The 17,689-nt window shown below is 34.9% G+C and overlaps 2 protein-coding genes across 2 annotated transcripts in view; both read left to right on the plus strand.

Annotated features, from left to right (window-relative positions):
- LOC143239325 (uncharacterized) overlaps positions 1-17,404 on the plus strand; it is a 27,266-nt gene extending 9,862 nt beyond the window's left edge. The window contains exons 2-3 of the mRNA XM_076480299.1: positions 7,309-7,401; positions 7,653-17,404. Coding sequence (XP_076336414.1) covers positions 7,309-7,401; positions 7,653-12,532 — 4,973 coding nt within the window. The 3' untranslated portion in view covers positions 12,533-17,404. The remainder of the gene's footprint in view (positions 1-7,308; positions 7,402-7,652) is intronic.
- LOC143239331 (uncharacterized) lies at positions 13,021-17,404 on the plus strand. The gene has a single exon (XM_076480312.1). The coding sequence runs from the start codon at positions 13,021-13,023 to the stop codon at positions 14,095-14,097; it is 1,077 nt and encodes a 358-aa protein (XP_076336427.1). The 3' UTR covers positions 14,098-17,404.
- Positions 17,405-17,689: the final 285 nt, after the last annotated feature.

The following is a 17,689-nucleotide window of genomic DNA, read 5'->3' on the forward strand; positions in this document are numbered from 1 at the left end:
TTTTTTTAACAATTGCTAAGTGACTTTTCGTGTTTACATTAGTATTATTACAAGCAGGGAATGTTTATTCATACTATGTTGTTCAACGGAAGTTAACATTCGCGCATGGAAATTCGTAAACACAGCTGTTCTGGGATACTTGTACAACAATAAATGTGACAGTCAGTAACGTATTTGGGGAATGTTAAGTATTAAAACATTTTCTGAAGGTGTGTGCATCTTTTTCCCAAGAGTAAGAATTAGATTGAACCATCGTGTTTGGGGAGGGGTCCAGGAAGATGAATTCTCATTTGGGGGGGGGGATATAATTTCATTCCCTTCATGTTCAATCAGAATTAAAGGAAAATGCAGTTTAATTACTATAATGCTCTTAATCTCGTAAATTATTGTCACCGTGTTTCACAAAACTCGACGTAATTTTGTGGCTGTCATGAACCCGTTTTTACTACTTAGTTTTGTACATAACTAAATTCCAAGCGAGTCTAAATTACTTGTTTTCACTCCTTCCTATAAAGTAGTTATTTCTGCATTACCCTTATTTAAATAGCAGAATCACTTCAGTAAGGTACAAGGAACGTGATTTTTTATTTTTTTACTTTTTTAAAATCTTAAACGCTTCTATTTAACATTCTCTGCCTTACTTTGGTTTGCAAATAAGACTGGTTTCTGTGAAAATGCAACCCTAGCGTTAGTGTGATGTCTTAAAACAAATTATGCCATATTAAAGTAGTCGCGATTATTTCTCCGTTAAAGTGTGGGAACGTTAAACATTTCACTATTGTTTTCAGTTGTTTCAAGACTCCTGTTGAGGATTGGATCACTTACTCCATCTGCCAGGGCAGAGCAACTCTTCTGGAAACTATGCAAAACGTGACTTGTAGTAATGCATACTCTATTATAACCACAAAAGCATAAACTAAAAGGCATTTCATGCATTGGATTAAAAAGTCAATGGGAACGAGTTTCGTGGCTTAATAATGAAAAATAACGTTTCGGTAAAGACTTCACTTATCTGGCTTAAGTTCCGAGATATAAATCTTACAAAATGACTTTTTGGAAATCATCCAAATTGCAAACACGTTCTCTTAGAGGGAAGAAAAATCGAATCCTTATTTTTCCATCTCCACGCGGCCAAGCGATACACAATACAAATAGCTTACATAATTCTCCCGGTTTTTCTAACTAGAATGTGGTGTCTCTGGAATGCTTCTGTTCCTTATGTTATATAGTTAACGTTTCTGTAAATAATTTTTAGGAAATTTTACAGTCCTGTGTCAAACACAAGAAATGAAACAATCTTTAATATTTTACGTACTCTTTATACAGTTCAAACTTGTATGTGCTCTTTTTATACACTGTTTTGAAGGTCGTTCTCCTGTAACTTGCTGGTCACCACTAAACGTAACGTCAAGCTACTCGCACGAATCTAGCTTCGTACAGTCCCCTCGTCTGCTATGCTTTTCTAATATGTTAGCGGAGTTGCTGCCCATACACAAGACTGTAAACCGTGAGATAACACTTCTTGTCAGCTTACTGTGCACGTATGAGGACATTGTGATCGATAAACATACAACATTCGGGCTGTTCCTCAACACAGTCAATGCAATCGATACATGACTGTTGCCGTAATTTAAATGCACGTTACCTGTACCTTAAGTAGTGACTACCGTGTTTCTCCGAAAATAAGACAGGGCTTATATTAATTTTCACTCCAAAATATGACACTAGGGCTTATTTTCGGGGGATGTCTTATTTTGATATATTAAAAAAATGAAGTTACAAAGTAAAACTATTAAACAAACTAATTAACTATTAAACTAATTAATAATTTTTTTATTTCTTTCCTCTTCCTGCCACTCTTAACTAGGGCTTATTTTAAGGGTAGGGCTTATATTAAAACTATCCCCAAAATCACACTAGGTCTTGTTATCGGAGAAACACGGTAGGTATAGGCAATGCCCATGCATGACTGTTTACCGTGTAGCAATCTATTTGTAGAAATTGATATGAAATATTAACCTATGAATTCATGTTTCACGTGAACAGTTTCCTCCGACCACTGTCCATCTCCTCCGATCACTGTCCATCTCGGAAAAAACAGAGGCGATCACCTATTTTTAGCCACAAGTAACTTTTTGTACGTTCTAGACATTTTGAACATTAAAACGTAGGTATAGTTTAAACGCAAGATGACCTTTCATAGATGTGAATATCTGAATATATCTTCGTACTAGCTGTCAAGGTCCGGCATGGCCAGGTAATTAACATTCGACTCGTAATTTGAGGGTCGCGGGTTCGAATCTCCGTCGCACCAAACATCCTCGCCCTTTCAGCCGTGGGGGCACTATAATGTGACGGTAAATCCCACTTCGTTGGTAAGAGTAACCCAAGAGCTGGCGATGGGTGTTTAACCTGCTGCCTTCCCTCTTGTCTTACACTGCTAAATTAAGGATTGCAAAATTCAAAACCTCACCAAACTGGGTGTCAGCTCACAAGTAATATTTGTGTATTAACGTATATTTTATCGCATTTGCTTTATCCAAATATAAAACATTGTTAACTCCCCAGCAGTAAGTTAGACTTGTTAAAGCTAAAATACGAGTTTCTATACGCGTGGTGGGCGCATCACAGATTGTCCACCGACAAGGAGTTTTCCTATTGATTACTAAAGCCAAGTAACCAAATGTTCAGTAATGGTTGTCTAGCTTGTACTTCCGTCTTTACTTCAGTAAAAACAAAGTATCCTGACTTGCTTTTTTTAAATCATCCGTCATAATGTTTGCTATTTGTTCAGCTGTTCAGGGGTAGGGGGTAAGATGATAAAGCAGGATTCACGTTTTCCACTTTCTTCCCCCTCCTCCATAAAACAAGAAACAATGACGAAGCTCTTTTGTAGCTTGTTTATGACTTCGTGATATTGCTTTGCTGTGTCTTCAATTACGAAGGATAATTTTATACAATGAAAAGCATATGTAACTATTTAATAATCTAACATCTGAGATAATAGAAACATATTTTCCCTTAAGAGGGAATAATTGGTTGTGTTGGCTTCTCTTAACGTATTTTATTCTACACGTTCGCTTTAAGTCCCACGGTCAGTTTAGTTTCTTCAGGCAATGTTCTTACACTGGTGGAACTGGTGTTGATGCTGTAAGAAATTTCTGTTCAGGTCATCTTATTTGCGCTTCAACCCACTGCTTGACCGAAGTATCCTCAATATTAACCTTCTTTTCCAGCAGAAAATGAACTTTCGTATCACCGTCATGGTAGGACGCACTGTGACAACAGTTGAGCATATCGCTGAACTAAACGTGTCATAATTCCATAGCTAGAGAAAAATTGACCCACTTTTATTTTTGCACAATAATTTTAATTAGCTACTTAAAAATTTAGTCGCTATAGCGACTTGTATTTGCTGTGAACTTTTCAAATACTTCTTTAGCTTGTAGCTCCGTTATCTTTAACCTATTTGAGATTGTTTTAAAGCTATTTATTGTGGACAAGCCTCTAATTTATAAACATCACGATTTCAATAGCCTGAAACTGAATTGTTGCATTGAATTAACTTCAGTTTTAGAGAAGTGTATTAACATCATGAACAATATTGGTAGATTTCTTCTTTAATACAAATATTTTAATGCACGAACAATACGTTGTAAAATACGTTACTTCAAATGATTATTTTATGTACAACGATTTTTATTTACTTACAAATATGCTAACCATATTGAGTTTCATCTTCTATCAGACTCGGAACTTCATATCTTATAGGGGGTTCACAAAGTGAATTAATTAGTATAGGTGCTGTCAGTTAAAGGAGAGCTGTCTAGCTCTTCGCTAATCACGCGTTAAGTTTTTCACAGCTGAAATAACACGTCTTCGTAAAAAACAAGCATTCAATGATATTGAACAGCTTGTAATAATAGAAATCAATAAGCGTTCCTTGTCTATCTGTAGTTTCATGGTTAAGAAGCATTAACAAAGTTCAGAGATATGTAATTTATAAACTATAATACATCAGCGATGTCTAGTGCCCGTATGTTGAAATGGTTACCGTTTTATGAGCTTGAGAAGAAAACTTCTAGAAATGTCGTCAATATACCAGTATTGTTGAATTTAACAATCTATCTCTAACATTATCTAAAGAATTTAGCAATAGAGTTAATGTTATGTACATTTCAAAATGTATATCAAACAGATATTAAAATAAATACATTTATAGTAAATTTGTCGCAGGCCATTAGTTTTTGAAATAACGTCAAACACGTGTGTGGAGAGCTCAGCAAGTAAAGGAAGGATAACTCTTACGTATTATCACCCCCCCCCTCCATTCCACTGGTTAATAAGTTCTTTAAAAAATTTTACGCCTGTTGATGGCGAGTGCGTGGTCTTAACCTTTACCAAACTAACCGTTCTGTTTCCTCTTTAGAAGTTTCTTAAAGTTCTATATTTTTGTAAATGAAGGCGGTTTAGACAAGACAGTTGCATAAATGTCCTTTTTTTTTTTTTTTTAATTTCAAGTAATTCCACACTACACGTTTTGGATGCTGTTTCGTATCTTTAAGTAATCGTGGCCCTCTGCATTCAAATCCGTAGTTTGCCAATTAACTTGCATAATATAATGATGCAAACAAAGTTCCCTAAAGAAGGAGTGTTCTTAAGGGCCTTTAAAATGGTTAATATATAATACATTAAAATAGGATCGAAGTACGTTTCTCAGTTGCTGTTATTTAGGACATATTCCCTTTCGTTGTTAATTACGAGAAGTGTAAATCTGCGTTGATGGTAATGTACTTGAAGTTCTACACGTGCAGAAGGAACGACAACCCGAGTTAAAATAGCTTTATTTGGAGTGCAAAACTGCTTCCAAAGAATGTTCGTCGTATGAAAACGTCGGTTTGTGCCAAACTTAAATTCTAGGCTCCACGGAAAACTTCGAATGTGCTAAACATGTGTGAGAATAATGGTGGAAGATGTGTGACGTCTACTGGTTCATCAGCAAGGGTTTGGTGTTAGTAGGATTTCATTAACCCCTGACAACGTCTGTCTAGAACGTATCTCTGGCCTCTATCAACACCGCAATAATATGTATATTTGATGGAACTTATCAGGGCTAGTGCTAATTACATGTGCACTTAACAAATATAATTAATTAGATATAACAGAACATACGAGTAACACTAATGTTAAGATAGTGAGACTAAATGAACCTTTCGGTGTTCTCCCTTGTTTATATCCAAGACTTGGTAATAGTGTTAAACATTAAGTTTATATACGTAGACAAGATTGGGAAATAAGTTTTTTTATGAAAATAACAATATAGTATTGCTTAACTTGGAATAAGTGTGTAAACATACATTTTTAATCTGGTACGTTATCCTCAGGAATAACTTGTGTCAAAACACTTAGTTGGTGTTTTCTCAACTAGAGGTCACTAATATCTTAACGTTCACGTATTTAATTGAGTTTTCAAATAAATGCGTAAATAACACATTCTAATATTAAACCACTATAACAATAATGCATGTCATACTGTGGAATTTACTTTATTATTATTATTGTTCAAATTCAACTCATTCAAACATGATTGGCGCAGAAGATACACAGACGTATGTTTACACCCGTTCTGTTCTCGTGGGCATTATGTTAACATGATATGATAAGGAACACTTAAATCTTTTTAACCTTTGTTACCTGTCCTTTTTAACTTGAGGGGAAAAATGAATTTTCCAACACAATTATGTAGCTAAAGAAAACATGTTCCAACTTCGTGTAGATACTAATGCATTCTATAATTTATGATCTTTATAGCTTCAAACTATTTAAACAAAACTTAGTACGCGAAGAGATCTTAGACAATAAGGTCTTTCTACATAAATTGTGATATATTAACTGTCGCTCCTTTCACGCATCAAATTTACCCAACCCTTGTTATAACTCTGGTTCGTGTAAATTACCTATAAATTGCACTCGCTATACGGTCAAACATGGTTCGACAACAGTTCTCAAAGTTGATTTCGTTCATGCTTGACTCTCGATGCTTGCTACATTATGACTAAATTGTCAGAAATCACCAAAGCTTTAAGTCACGTAATCAGCTTTTGGAAATATTTGAACCGATCCAATTGACTTCCTTCCATCGAATACTTCCCACGTGAAAGAACCACACGAGCTCTTACGTAAAAAAAAAAGTGAAAAACATAATAAACAAAGGTGTCGATAACTTTAGCATGCCCCCAAAACTCAAACTACAGCCTTCCTTTTCCGGAAAAGGAATCGTTAAGAGGAACTACTAAACAAACTAATCCAAAAGTAAACATCCAGATCCAATTTTAATGTTTTACACGTTTCAATAGTAATAGTTTCTAAATATTTCGCTACACCACAGCGGTAACCTTATGTAATATAACAATGAATCTACTTGTTATACACGTCTCTTAGTTCCTTTTAACGATTACTAAATCCACTTGAATTACAATTGGATTCTTAACTTTTCAATCCTGCTTTCGACATTTGTGAGAATAAACCTTCAAATTTAAGTTATTCTAAATCATTCTACATGATTTATAAATAACTTAGTCTGAGTCGAAACTTGACTACAACAGTGGGAATACCACACTTCCAATCTGTACTTCTAAGCCGATCTTCAATCTAAATTGAAAGAGAACCAATTGTGATGTTCAGAACTTTATTTTTTCTCGAATGATATTGAAGTTTTTTGGTTTTTTCGAAACATTCAGTTGTCTTAAGTTTCAATACAAATGTCCTAAATTTTCGACCGTAACATCTGCACGAGGTACTAATCTTAACCAAACTTCCACGACTCTTCCTTCTGTAAATCACAGACGCACTCGAGGAAAAGCTAGACAGATTTGTATGCAACAGAATCGAACAGTACAATACAATAGAATCGCTTTGGTAGGCGGTAACCATGGCTACTAAGGAAATCGATTCGTGAACTTAATCCGCATATACAGTTGAGGTGAGAACTTCGGCGAAGCTAGTGCAAGGAATAATATATTGCAAGTTTCTAAGAAACAATCGCAATTGAGAATTTACAGACTTTTCAGAAAGTTAGTTACAATATTAACATTAAAACGCATATGAAAGCTGTATTTCTGCCTGACTTCCAACAAGTAATCGTATTTTAGTGCAAATCGTTAGGAAATGCAACTTTAAAGATACTCATCGGATGTCAATCTTCAGATGTGATCACACATTAGGTGTAAAGAAATGTCTAATTAAAACTTTTAACTTCATGAGGGTAACGCGTGTTTATAATTTATTGTCATTGTTTGTCTTTCACAGGACTACTTTCATGGGATGTAACCAAAACTGGCTCAGATTTGACAGGTCTGAAGGATGAATTCATTAAAGAGTTCAACCCTGAACAACAGAAAGGTTAGTTTCGTATTACTCGGTGTTACTTACGATATGTTGTTTTTTTTTTCAATCGGAGGTTATGTGAAAAACTGTTGTTTTTTTTTAAAGTCGTTAAATAAATCATTTAATACATACTATAATCGTAACATTTCATGTGTTTGTTTTTTTTTTTGAATTAAAAATGTTCAATTTAGGATGATTTTTACCAACTAAATTTTATTACATATTGCAGAACTCGTAACAAGTGAAATGTTCGATTTTATTTCCAGATTTTATTGTTCAGTATTCTACAGAAAGACTGGCAGTGGAGGTACTCCTGAATCCCAAAATTAGTGTTCTAAAACAGTGTCTAAATAATCTGCTTTCTTCTTCAACGGCTTATAAACACGTCATTTACGCTGGTTATGCTTTCACTGGATCTGGCTCCTGGATTCTCAGAGATGGTGCTTTTAGTTTTAAAGCCTTTTCTGAGATTTTCAATAATCCTGACGTTCAGTGTGTTCTGATGAAGATACCTGAATGTTCTGTACATGTCCACTGTACAGCTGAAGGAGACTGGTGCGAGTCTAGCATTACAGAGAACATGAGTTGTGTTCTTCTGAACCCTCCTGATATAACATCATCTTTTCCTGGTTGTCCAGAACTATTGCAGTATCTGAATAAGTTTTTGGTAAGCCGTTCTGTTGAAGAAATGATGAAGCCGTCTGCAGTTGTAGGAAACATTCGTTTCACTCGACCAACTCTATATGTTTTTCCTGGAGGTGATGGTAATTGTGCTTTATTTGGAATCAGTGGTTTTAATATGTTGGTAGATGGTGGCTTTGAAAGGAAACCATGTTTTTGGGAATTTGTTCGTCACATTGACAGGCTGGATGCCATGATTATTACAAGAGTGAACGAGAATAATCTAAATGGAATTACATCTTTAATTAAGAGAAAGCAAAAAGAGCACGTGTTTCCACACATTGGTTACATCTTCTGTAATATCACTGATGGAAAAGATTCTCCTTGTGATGAGGTCCCAAAAGATAAGGATGACCTTCTTGTTAGCATTCTTGACGAAGGTCACGAGTTCCTGAACAATCTTAATAACTTGAACCTGAAGCCACATCTCTGTTTTCGAGAAAATGGTACAGATCCTCTGACTTTGTATCATAAGATGGGTCATGGTACTTTGGATATGTACGTTTTAAATCCACCAAAAGAGAAGAAAGAGGTGAAAGAATTCTTCCAACAGTGGAGCTCCAAGAAAGACAATTTTTTAAGCACTAAAAATGGCCTGAAGCCCTGTGACGACACTTCAATACCTTTATCAGATTTAGTATCCATATCTGCTCTTGTGGTATGGCGACCTGCGAACCTTAAAGACCCTATTACTAGGATATTAATTACAGGAAACGCACCACAATCCAAGATTTTTGAAGGATTAGAAACCATAAAAGATCTTGAAATTTTACAGCAGTTTGATTGCACTCAATCTGTTTTCCGGAAAACTGTTGGGGACAAACCTAAACTGATAAAAAATGCCGAAAAGCCAGTGGCTAAAGTTCTTCCAAAACCTAACACCTCTTCACCATCTGGGCCACAAAAGAAAACCGTTCAAAAGATTCACGTAACAACCGCTAAGAAGGACAATGCTATCATAAACAAAACTACTTCGGAAAGAAGACCATCTGACCCCATTAAAAACTTAAAGAAAAATATTGATTCGAAAAAATTAGAAACAAAAGTTGATGGAAAAAGTCTTGAATCGAGTAAAGACATTTCCAAAACTGTAACGCCTACAAGGAAAGGGAAAGAATTACAATCCTCGGATGCAAAAAAACCCGATAGCACCTTAAAAACTGCTACTAGCGTTGAGAGGAAAACCAAAGGCGCTAAAGATATAAATAACAAGAAAACTGTGGAAACTAAAATTGCTAATAAAAATGTAAGAGCTGAAATAAAATCTAAGAGACCTGAAACCCCAACAAAAATCTCGAATGTATCTAATGAAACGAGCAAAAAAACTCCCACATCTTCTCCAAAACACTCTACAAAACTATCTAGTTCTAAATCTGTAAGAAAACCACAACAAATGGAAAACGTTAAGAAACAAGAACATAAATTGGCCTCTACAAAAGTAGAAGAACATCCAAAAATGGAGGAAAAATCTTCATTTGGTTTAATAGAATTAAAAGGAAGTTTGGATACTGAAGTGGAGTTTAAGGCCAAGAGTAGTGTTATTACAGATGTCCAAAAAATGGATGAAGACGGTAGTTTGATTAGCATGGTTACGAAGACCGAAACGGATACCATAAACTCTCTTGAAAAGGCCCTCTTTCAACCAAGTAGTGATGACACTGGAGACTTTGACAACGCAAATCTTGTCGGCTACGATCAAAGTACTGTTAAAGAAGCGGTAGTAACCGAGACAGAGTATCTGGGTCAAATAAATGAAAAGGTATTACCTCAAACAGAGCAGTTATCCGAGTATGTGTTAACTGATAAAGCCAAAGATATAACTGAAACTGGAGGTATACAAAGCGAAAAAGACGAAGTAAAACTTGACAACGAAGTAATATCGTGTAATAAACGTGAGTTAGATGTGTCTCTTAATAAAACTGAAGGATTACCTCAAAATGAAACTTTTTCGGGTAATACACAAGACTGCTTCCAGACAAAGCATGGCACGAATGATACTTCTGAAGTATTAACTCGGATGGAAAATGTGCCAAAAGGTGAAGATCATGACTTAAGAGTAACCTCAACTCCGAGTGTATCCAGTGATCAGAAATGTCCTCAGACGGACAGTGACGAAGACCAAGGACTGAACAAAGTTAATGGGATGACTGAAATTAATCTCTGTGAAAAAGGAAAAGGTGAAGCTGAAATTGAGTTTCAGTTGAGAACTACCACTGAAGAGCTTGACTACGCTGAACGTGTTTACGGAGACGAGGAAGCAACTCAGTTTGGTAGCATAGTGCCTGATGCAGGTGTAGGATGGAGCAAGATGGATAGTGGAATTGCTGACAAAGACCTCCATTCCATTGACAATTATGTGTCTGACTCTAAAGGCCAGGGATTCTACGAAGTAGAGAAAGACCTATTCGAGGAAGATTCCCAAAGGGTAACAATTAGAGAGGAAACTGAAGACAATTTCACTGACAAAAGTAGCAAATCTGCACCTGGCACAGATATACAGTATTTTAATGGAGGTGTTGCTGATGATAGAAGTACGATCGTAGACTCGAGTGTAGGTGATGAACAGATAGTGAAGAGCGAGTACCAGATGGATAAGGATATCGAAAAACCAGTATGTCAAAATACAGTTGAAAATATTCATGATTTTGATGTAGGAATGTCAGAACGAGGTCAAACAGTTCAAGAACTTCAGTCGCCAGAGTCTTTCCCACGGGAGCCAGTATATCTAAAAGATCAAGATAACTATAAGGAAAATATATCTGAAAATCAAACACTGGATAAAACTCAACTATTCCAGCAAAGTAAAGATGACTCTGAAAATCTTGATTGTGAAGATAAATTATTTGCTAGTACGATTACAAGTGAACAGAGTTTTGATGAATTTAATGTAAAAACAAATACAGAAGAAAAAGAAACTACAGAAGTTAAGCTTACAGAAGAAAGTGGCAGTAGTGGATCAGCTTTAAGCATCTCCGATGTGAAGTTCCATCATAATAAAGGGAATAATATGGGAATACCTTCAGAAAACGAAATACCTGAGACGGAGGGACTTCTAGCTACTCATCTGGAAGAAAGTGAAAATCATTCCTTCACTACAGAAGAAATGTCTGATATACAGACAGGAACAGTCCTACAGGAGCACACTAAGATTCCTATCTTTGATAAGATTCAAGAAAAAGAACTTGAAAACCAATTGAACCAAACTGAACTTGCTCACCAAAATGAAGATGATTTTTGTTTCAGTGTTAAAGAAGCCATTGGAAATGTATTAGACCCAACTGAACAAGAATTGCTAAAAGGGAATGCATGTGAACAAATGTTTGCTATAGATTCCGCTGGATATTCTAATGTCCATGGATATAGTTTGGCTAGCGAAGAACAAAAATCCACTCTTCCCATCGACAGTTTTAATCTTAATTATAGAGAAAGTAATCCTGAGAACCTTGCAAACCAATGTTATAACCAAAAGGGTAGTGATGATTTTTACCTAAATAAATATGATTCTGAATTATCAGATTACAAGAACGATCAAGTTGATTTTGATCATAGAAATACCATAAACGAAATTAAAGAATCTTTGTACTTGCACCCTTTAGAAAAAGAAGAAACTGGAAAGAATTCAAAAGAACAACAAATGATTTCTCACGAAAATAACTTAGACCAACAGAAAACTGCAGAGTTATTAAAAGATCATATACACGTCCTGGGCAGTCAGTTAGGTATTAAGTCGGAACCACATACTTCAGATAAAGATTATTCAGCTTCTGAAACGTTAGATGCTGTGAGTGATGACATTCTTCCAGAAGATGGCACTCCTTGTGGAGAAGTTGAAAAATCGTTTGATCAGTCTTTTAGTGAAGGTTTTCCTAATAGCAGCCATGAAAAGAATTTGGAGATAAAAGAAGCTATACATGCTGTTCCCCATGAAAAAGAAATTACTCAGTTCATGAATCCAGATGAAATGTACTTTGCACACGATAATGCAATTAAACATGAACAGGAAATAACTGAGGATGATGGCGAAATGATTCGATATCCAACTCCACCAGGTGAACAAGACTTTTATGAACATGTGGGACCTGATGCTCATTTAAAAGAGGATCACATTGAATCAGGCAGCTATATCTTACAATATGACGTTACTGGCCAACATTCACAAGCATGTGAGGATCTAACTGAACAACCATTATACGAAGAATCTGAAGAAGATGAGTCTGAGAGATCAGCAAGTCCAGTTGTAGAAGAGCCAGTTTACGGAAGCACCCTGACAGCAAACTACCCAGAAGTAGTTAGCATTTCAGAAGGCACTACTCCTTCTGAACCACAGTCTCCTCTAGATGCCAAACAGCGAGTGCAAGACAAAACTCGTGACCACTCAACGGAACATCATAACACGCAAGAAAAAACAGAATATTTGGAAAACGCTAATGAAACAAATTTGGAACAGGAAAAAGTCAACCAGTGAGTGGTTTTCCACATTTGACAGAACATCTCACAGAAGGAAGTTTGGAAGATCTTGAGAGAGATTTCTGTTCTCAAAAGCATTCCACGGACATTCCATTTGAATGTAAAACTAAAGACGTCTTTTGGGATAAAAATGAGCAAGAATTCCCTATAGATAAAACTGACCCTCATAAAGAGGAATTTCTATATGAAGAAAGTTCTGATTTGGCCCCTTTGTCTTCATCCCACCAGAATTATGAAGATCATTTTGGTGTCAGTAATGCTGATATCAAAAATGACGAATCAGCTTTTGCGTATCAAGAACTAACTTGCAGTGATAAAGACTCTTTTCCACACCATTCCTCAAGCGAATTATTTGGAGCAGCCCCAACTGATCTAGCGAGAGAGAATCTACAGGCGACTTCCTTTGAGGACACGCGAAATTATGAGCAAACTGATTCAAAGACGAGCGAGACTGGAATTAGTTATGATATAACTGCTGATGAAAAAATGGAGTTACAATCATCAAATTTGACAGAACATGATCATCTCAAAAATATTGATAATTATGGTTCAGATGGTTTTCCTGCTTACCAAGGGTTTTCTACAGCAGTATCAATTCGAGATGAAGGGCTCAATCTGCCACTCGGTATAAAAGATAAAGAACCTAATAGCTTTATTACTCGTGACAGTTCTTCTTCCTCTTCCTCAGAAGATGATGGTAATCCATATTATGAAGAGCAAGCTTCCCATTATAGTTATAGCAACAGAACCTACTACCAAGAAGATGACGGAGAAATGCTAGATTACTCTACTGACCCTGCGTACTCGAAGTTTCCCCATCAGTCGCAGTTTAACAGTATGCAGAACCCGATGTTCGATGACTTCCAATCGCAAAAGTACGAGAAGTTGCAAGAAGATAGTGCAATGACGATCCATACCAAATCTTCAGAGTTTAACAGGAGTGATGAGGAATTCCACTTAGATAACTGGGATAAGCCATTGGGCTTACCTACCCCACCCGATTCTCAAGACTTTAAGCGAAATAAAACTGCATCCAAAACGGCTATTAAAGGATCAACAAGAACACCTGTTGCTCCTACTAAATCAAATCTTAATGTCAAGAAAGGATTGCTTAACGGAAAAAGTACACCTACATCTGAGAGAGCTGCATCTCCTAGAAATGAGAAGACCAATTTAACAGGAAAACCTAAAGTCGTGACAACAAATGGACTTGTCGACCCAATTTACGTCGATTTAACATACGTACCAAACCATGGAGACCCGAATTATTGTGATGTAGAATTCTTCAGGAAAATACGAGCACGATATTACGTATTTAGTGGCACCAATCCAACAAAAGAAGCATTCAGTGCTCTATTGGAAGCTAAACAAGGTTGGAATGATAAAGATGCTGAAGTGACCATTATCCCAACACATGAAACTGATGCTATGGGTTATTGGATAGCCCTAAATCAAGAAGCATTGGCTGCCAATAAAATAGAGGTTGCTCCATCAGCGGACAGATGCACCATTAATCTCCAAGATCACGAGACGAGCTGCGCTGCCTATAGACTGGAATTCTGAGGAGAAACTTTTTATTTTTCGTTTAGTTCCTGATGGACTTGCTAGTAGATTGTCGAATGATACCCTGGTATTTAATTATAACAAAAAACTAGAAGAATAATTAACTTATTGGTAAGGGTAATTACTAAACTTCTAAAATGTGATTCTGGTTGATCCATTGTAATCTTCATTTGACTACGTGGGGAATGATGCTATTATTGAAAAAAGTCTAGATTTCTGAGGCTCTTGCTATGAATGTTTCACAACTGATAGTGAACGTTGCTACTTGTGATTGGTTCCTTAACGTAAAGCCCAGTGGTAGTCTATTGTCGATGTTTATTGTTTTTCTGAAACGTTTCAGTTTAGTTATAAGGAATACTTTACCGTATTTGAAAGAATGCGAGCTCCTATTGAAGTATAATTATTAATGAAAAATACCATCTACTTTTATTTGGTTTTACTTTACTTTCCAAAAGCCAATTTTCGTATTTGCAGTATCCGTTCTTCCTTTAATTCTAATCAAACCGAAACGTTTTTACTATCTAACTCGCGAGATCGAAAAAGTAGCTAGATTGCTAAAAAACATCATGGTCTCTGTCTCATAAGTGAGAATTTAAGTGGGTTTACTGATAAATTTTTAAAGATGGGAAGTAAAGCTGCCAGGAAGCTAAAAAACATTTTTATGATATCGATTTCGATATTTTGAACAAATTATAATCGACGAATGATTATACTTAAAGTCGAGTAGTTTTCGAGTAAAATCGATTTTAAAATTTTATTTCAATTTCATAGCTACTGAATTTTAAACTTTAACGCCTTCGTCATTAAAAGAAACTTACAAACGAGTTTCAAGATTTTGTCTTTTGTATTTACTTAATGTTTTTAATATATTTTTTGGCTTTATTTAGTTGAAGTAACAGCAAGCCTATCGTTTAAATAATTTTTAAATAAACAAACTCGATAACGATGAAAGCTCGTGAAACGTCAAAAACAACTTAACTTCATTTTCCTGTGTTTTTTTTTAAAATCCAATTCTTAACTTTATTTTCAGCAGTCAGCCTTTTTGTTCCTAGGAATGCAAACAAGTTTTTATAGTTCTTCTGACTTCAGAATGTAGTAACTTCTGGAACTATTTAAATACATTTCGGCTCAATTTAAGTTGTTTGACAATTTAAAAGATCGTAGTTTTCGCCTTTATGTAAGTTTCATTCTACTAACATGAAACGTTGCCACGTAATTACAAACTGTTTGGAATCTATCGAATTTTGTTTTGAACACTACAGCGTACAAAGTCGTCTTGCTTAAGTCTTCCGTCGAATCAGACATTCGATTAAGTGTAAAATTTAACCAAATAGTTTACGATTTTAACGATCGTTTTAAAGTAACTGGAATTTTATACCTTTTTTATATAAATCGAATAAACAAACTGTATTTTTTCTCAACTAGTTGTTCGTTTAGTGATAAACATTGGAAGGAATTGCGTGCCCAGTTTAAATTTAAAAAATCAACTTGTATCGCATGGTTTGCAACTTTAAATAACCACAATTATGCGAAATCAAAAGCGACATAAAGCCCGGCATTACATAGATTACTAATCCAATGTCATAATGTTTCCAAATAATACTTTATCAACAAGCAATATTGTTCTGAATACAACATAATTGTATTAATTCATTAGTGTATTTCAGACTTCAGAGCATCGTTACGTTATTGTCTTATTGCTTTCTGTACATGGAATATCGTAATTAAAATAAGACTATTATTTACCTGATGTTTTGAAAGTTGAAGTTATTTGCCGAGTGATTCAATCGTAATCACTATTACATATCAACTAAAACCAATATAAGGCCATTGGAACTTGTTACAATGTAAGTCTTTCTTTGTACGGTTCTCTCCATATCAGGCTTGCTATTCAAAATGTTAAAATGGTACTTACTACCTGAATGTGTAATGCAGTTTATTCCTTGTAAAGAAACTAGCAGTTAATTTTTTTTGTTCGGAGTTCTGTTTTATTCATTCTAATTGACACATTTTAAAAGTATCTACAAATACAGTTAACTTTTTCTACTTTGAGACTTTCTTGTATTGTTTATTATGCCTCCTGTACATTCATTATTCAGCCAATGTAATGTTAAACAAGAAATTAGTATATAAAGTATAGATGGGCGATTTGGATGTTTACCTCTTGAAGTAAACTGTTTTGTATACTATAATCCATATCGGTAAATAACTGATTACAATAATAGTGAAGTCTCCTATTTTTCCTTTTAACACCAAAAACTAAGTTTTTCACTTAGTATAATTCAGGCCTACATTTAAAATACAGCTTTATTTTGCAGTAACTTATTCTGTTTTGTGATCACGTATTTAAAGTAAACAAACGCGAAACATGTTTCATTGTGAGAGGAAGAATAGGATCCCCTACTTTTCAATATTTTTCCACATTTCAAATTCAAACCTGTTGAATATCTCGCTTCAGTAAAATAAAATAGATAAAACTCGCTTCAGTAAAATAAAATAGATAAAACTCGCTTCAGTAAAATAAAATAGATAAAACTCCTATCAACCATATCTAATATATGAAACTTCAGGTTTTTTAAATGTTTTAAGTTAGAGATTTTAACAGCTTTATATTGTAGAAAGTTTGATTTTCGCAGTGAATTGTAACGATTTGTATAATTGTAGCAATGGTTTGATTTCTTTTTTTGGGCAGATTACTTTGAAAAAGTCAATGGTATTTTTACAAAAAAACCTCCAATTTGTTTTTAGGAGGCTTTGTGTTACTACATATAAGATTATCTACTTTACATTTCATTAATCGGCTTAATTTCTGAAAGCTTAACAGAAGTATGTCATTCCTTATTTGTATTAGTTATTATAATTCGTCATTTATACTTTAGAATGCTTTGCAATTTTGGAAGTTTTTTATGTTATTTTTACACTGCGCTAAAAACAGATCAGTGTTATTGTTTTAGGCCTAACATTTTAAGCAGCTTCTTGCTGTAGAAAATCTGTTTCAAGCTTTTTGTATTTTATAGATAAACATAGGTGGCAGAACATAGTTGGGGAGGTGGAAATGTACCCTATTTTTTTAGCATGATATCGAAATGGCACTTTAAATAGGAAATCGAGATTTGTGAAAGACGTTTAATAGTAAATTCAATGGTCACAGGAAACGGCAAATAAGATGCACAAACGTTTATTTTCTTCCTGAATTTGTTCTGCCGCCTTGTGCAGTTGAAGATAACTTCTGGTTCACACGCAAAAGTCTTGTGCTTGTTACTGTATTATTCATGATAGTAATAACAATAAATTCTGCTATGGCCAATGTCGTATTTTATTTGCTTTTTATACATATAATACACTATACACATAATAGACAAAATCAGTAAATTTCTGTTATGGCCAAGAAAAACCTTTTTGTTACAATACGTTTGTGATAACTAAATGTGGACTGTTTCAAACAAACAAAACATTAACACAATATATAAATGGTCGGACAATATATATTCGTTTAATTCTTGCGTTCAAAATGGGATACTTTCAGTAGTTGTATTTAAACGTACTAGTCTTGTTGATGTTCTTTACAACTGCTCGTCTTGCATTATGATAT

This window comes from Tachypleus tridentatus, chromosome 2 (assembly GCF_004210375.1).
Source record: "Tachypleus tridentatus isolate NWPU-2018 chromosome 2, ASM421037v1, whole genome shotgun sequence".
Taxonomy (NCBI): Eukaryota; Metazoa; Arthropoda; class Merostomata; order Xiphosura; family Limulidae; genus Tachypleus; species Tachypleus tridentatus.

Excerpts from the sequence above, each read along its gene's own strand:
- LOC143239331 (XM_076480312.1), top strand. The coding sequence starts at position 13,021 with ATGGAGTTACAATCATCAAATTTGACAGAACATGATCATCTCAAAAAT.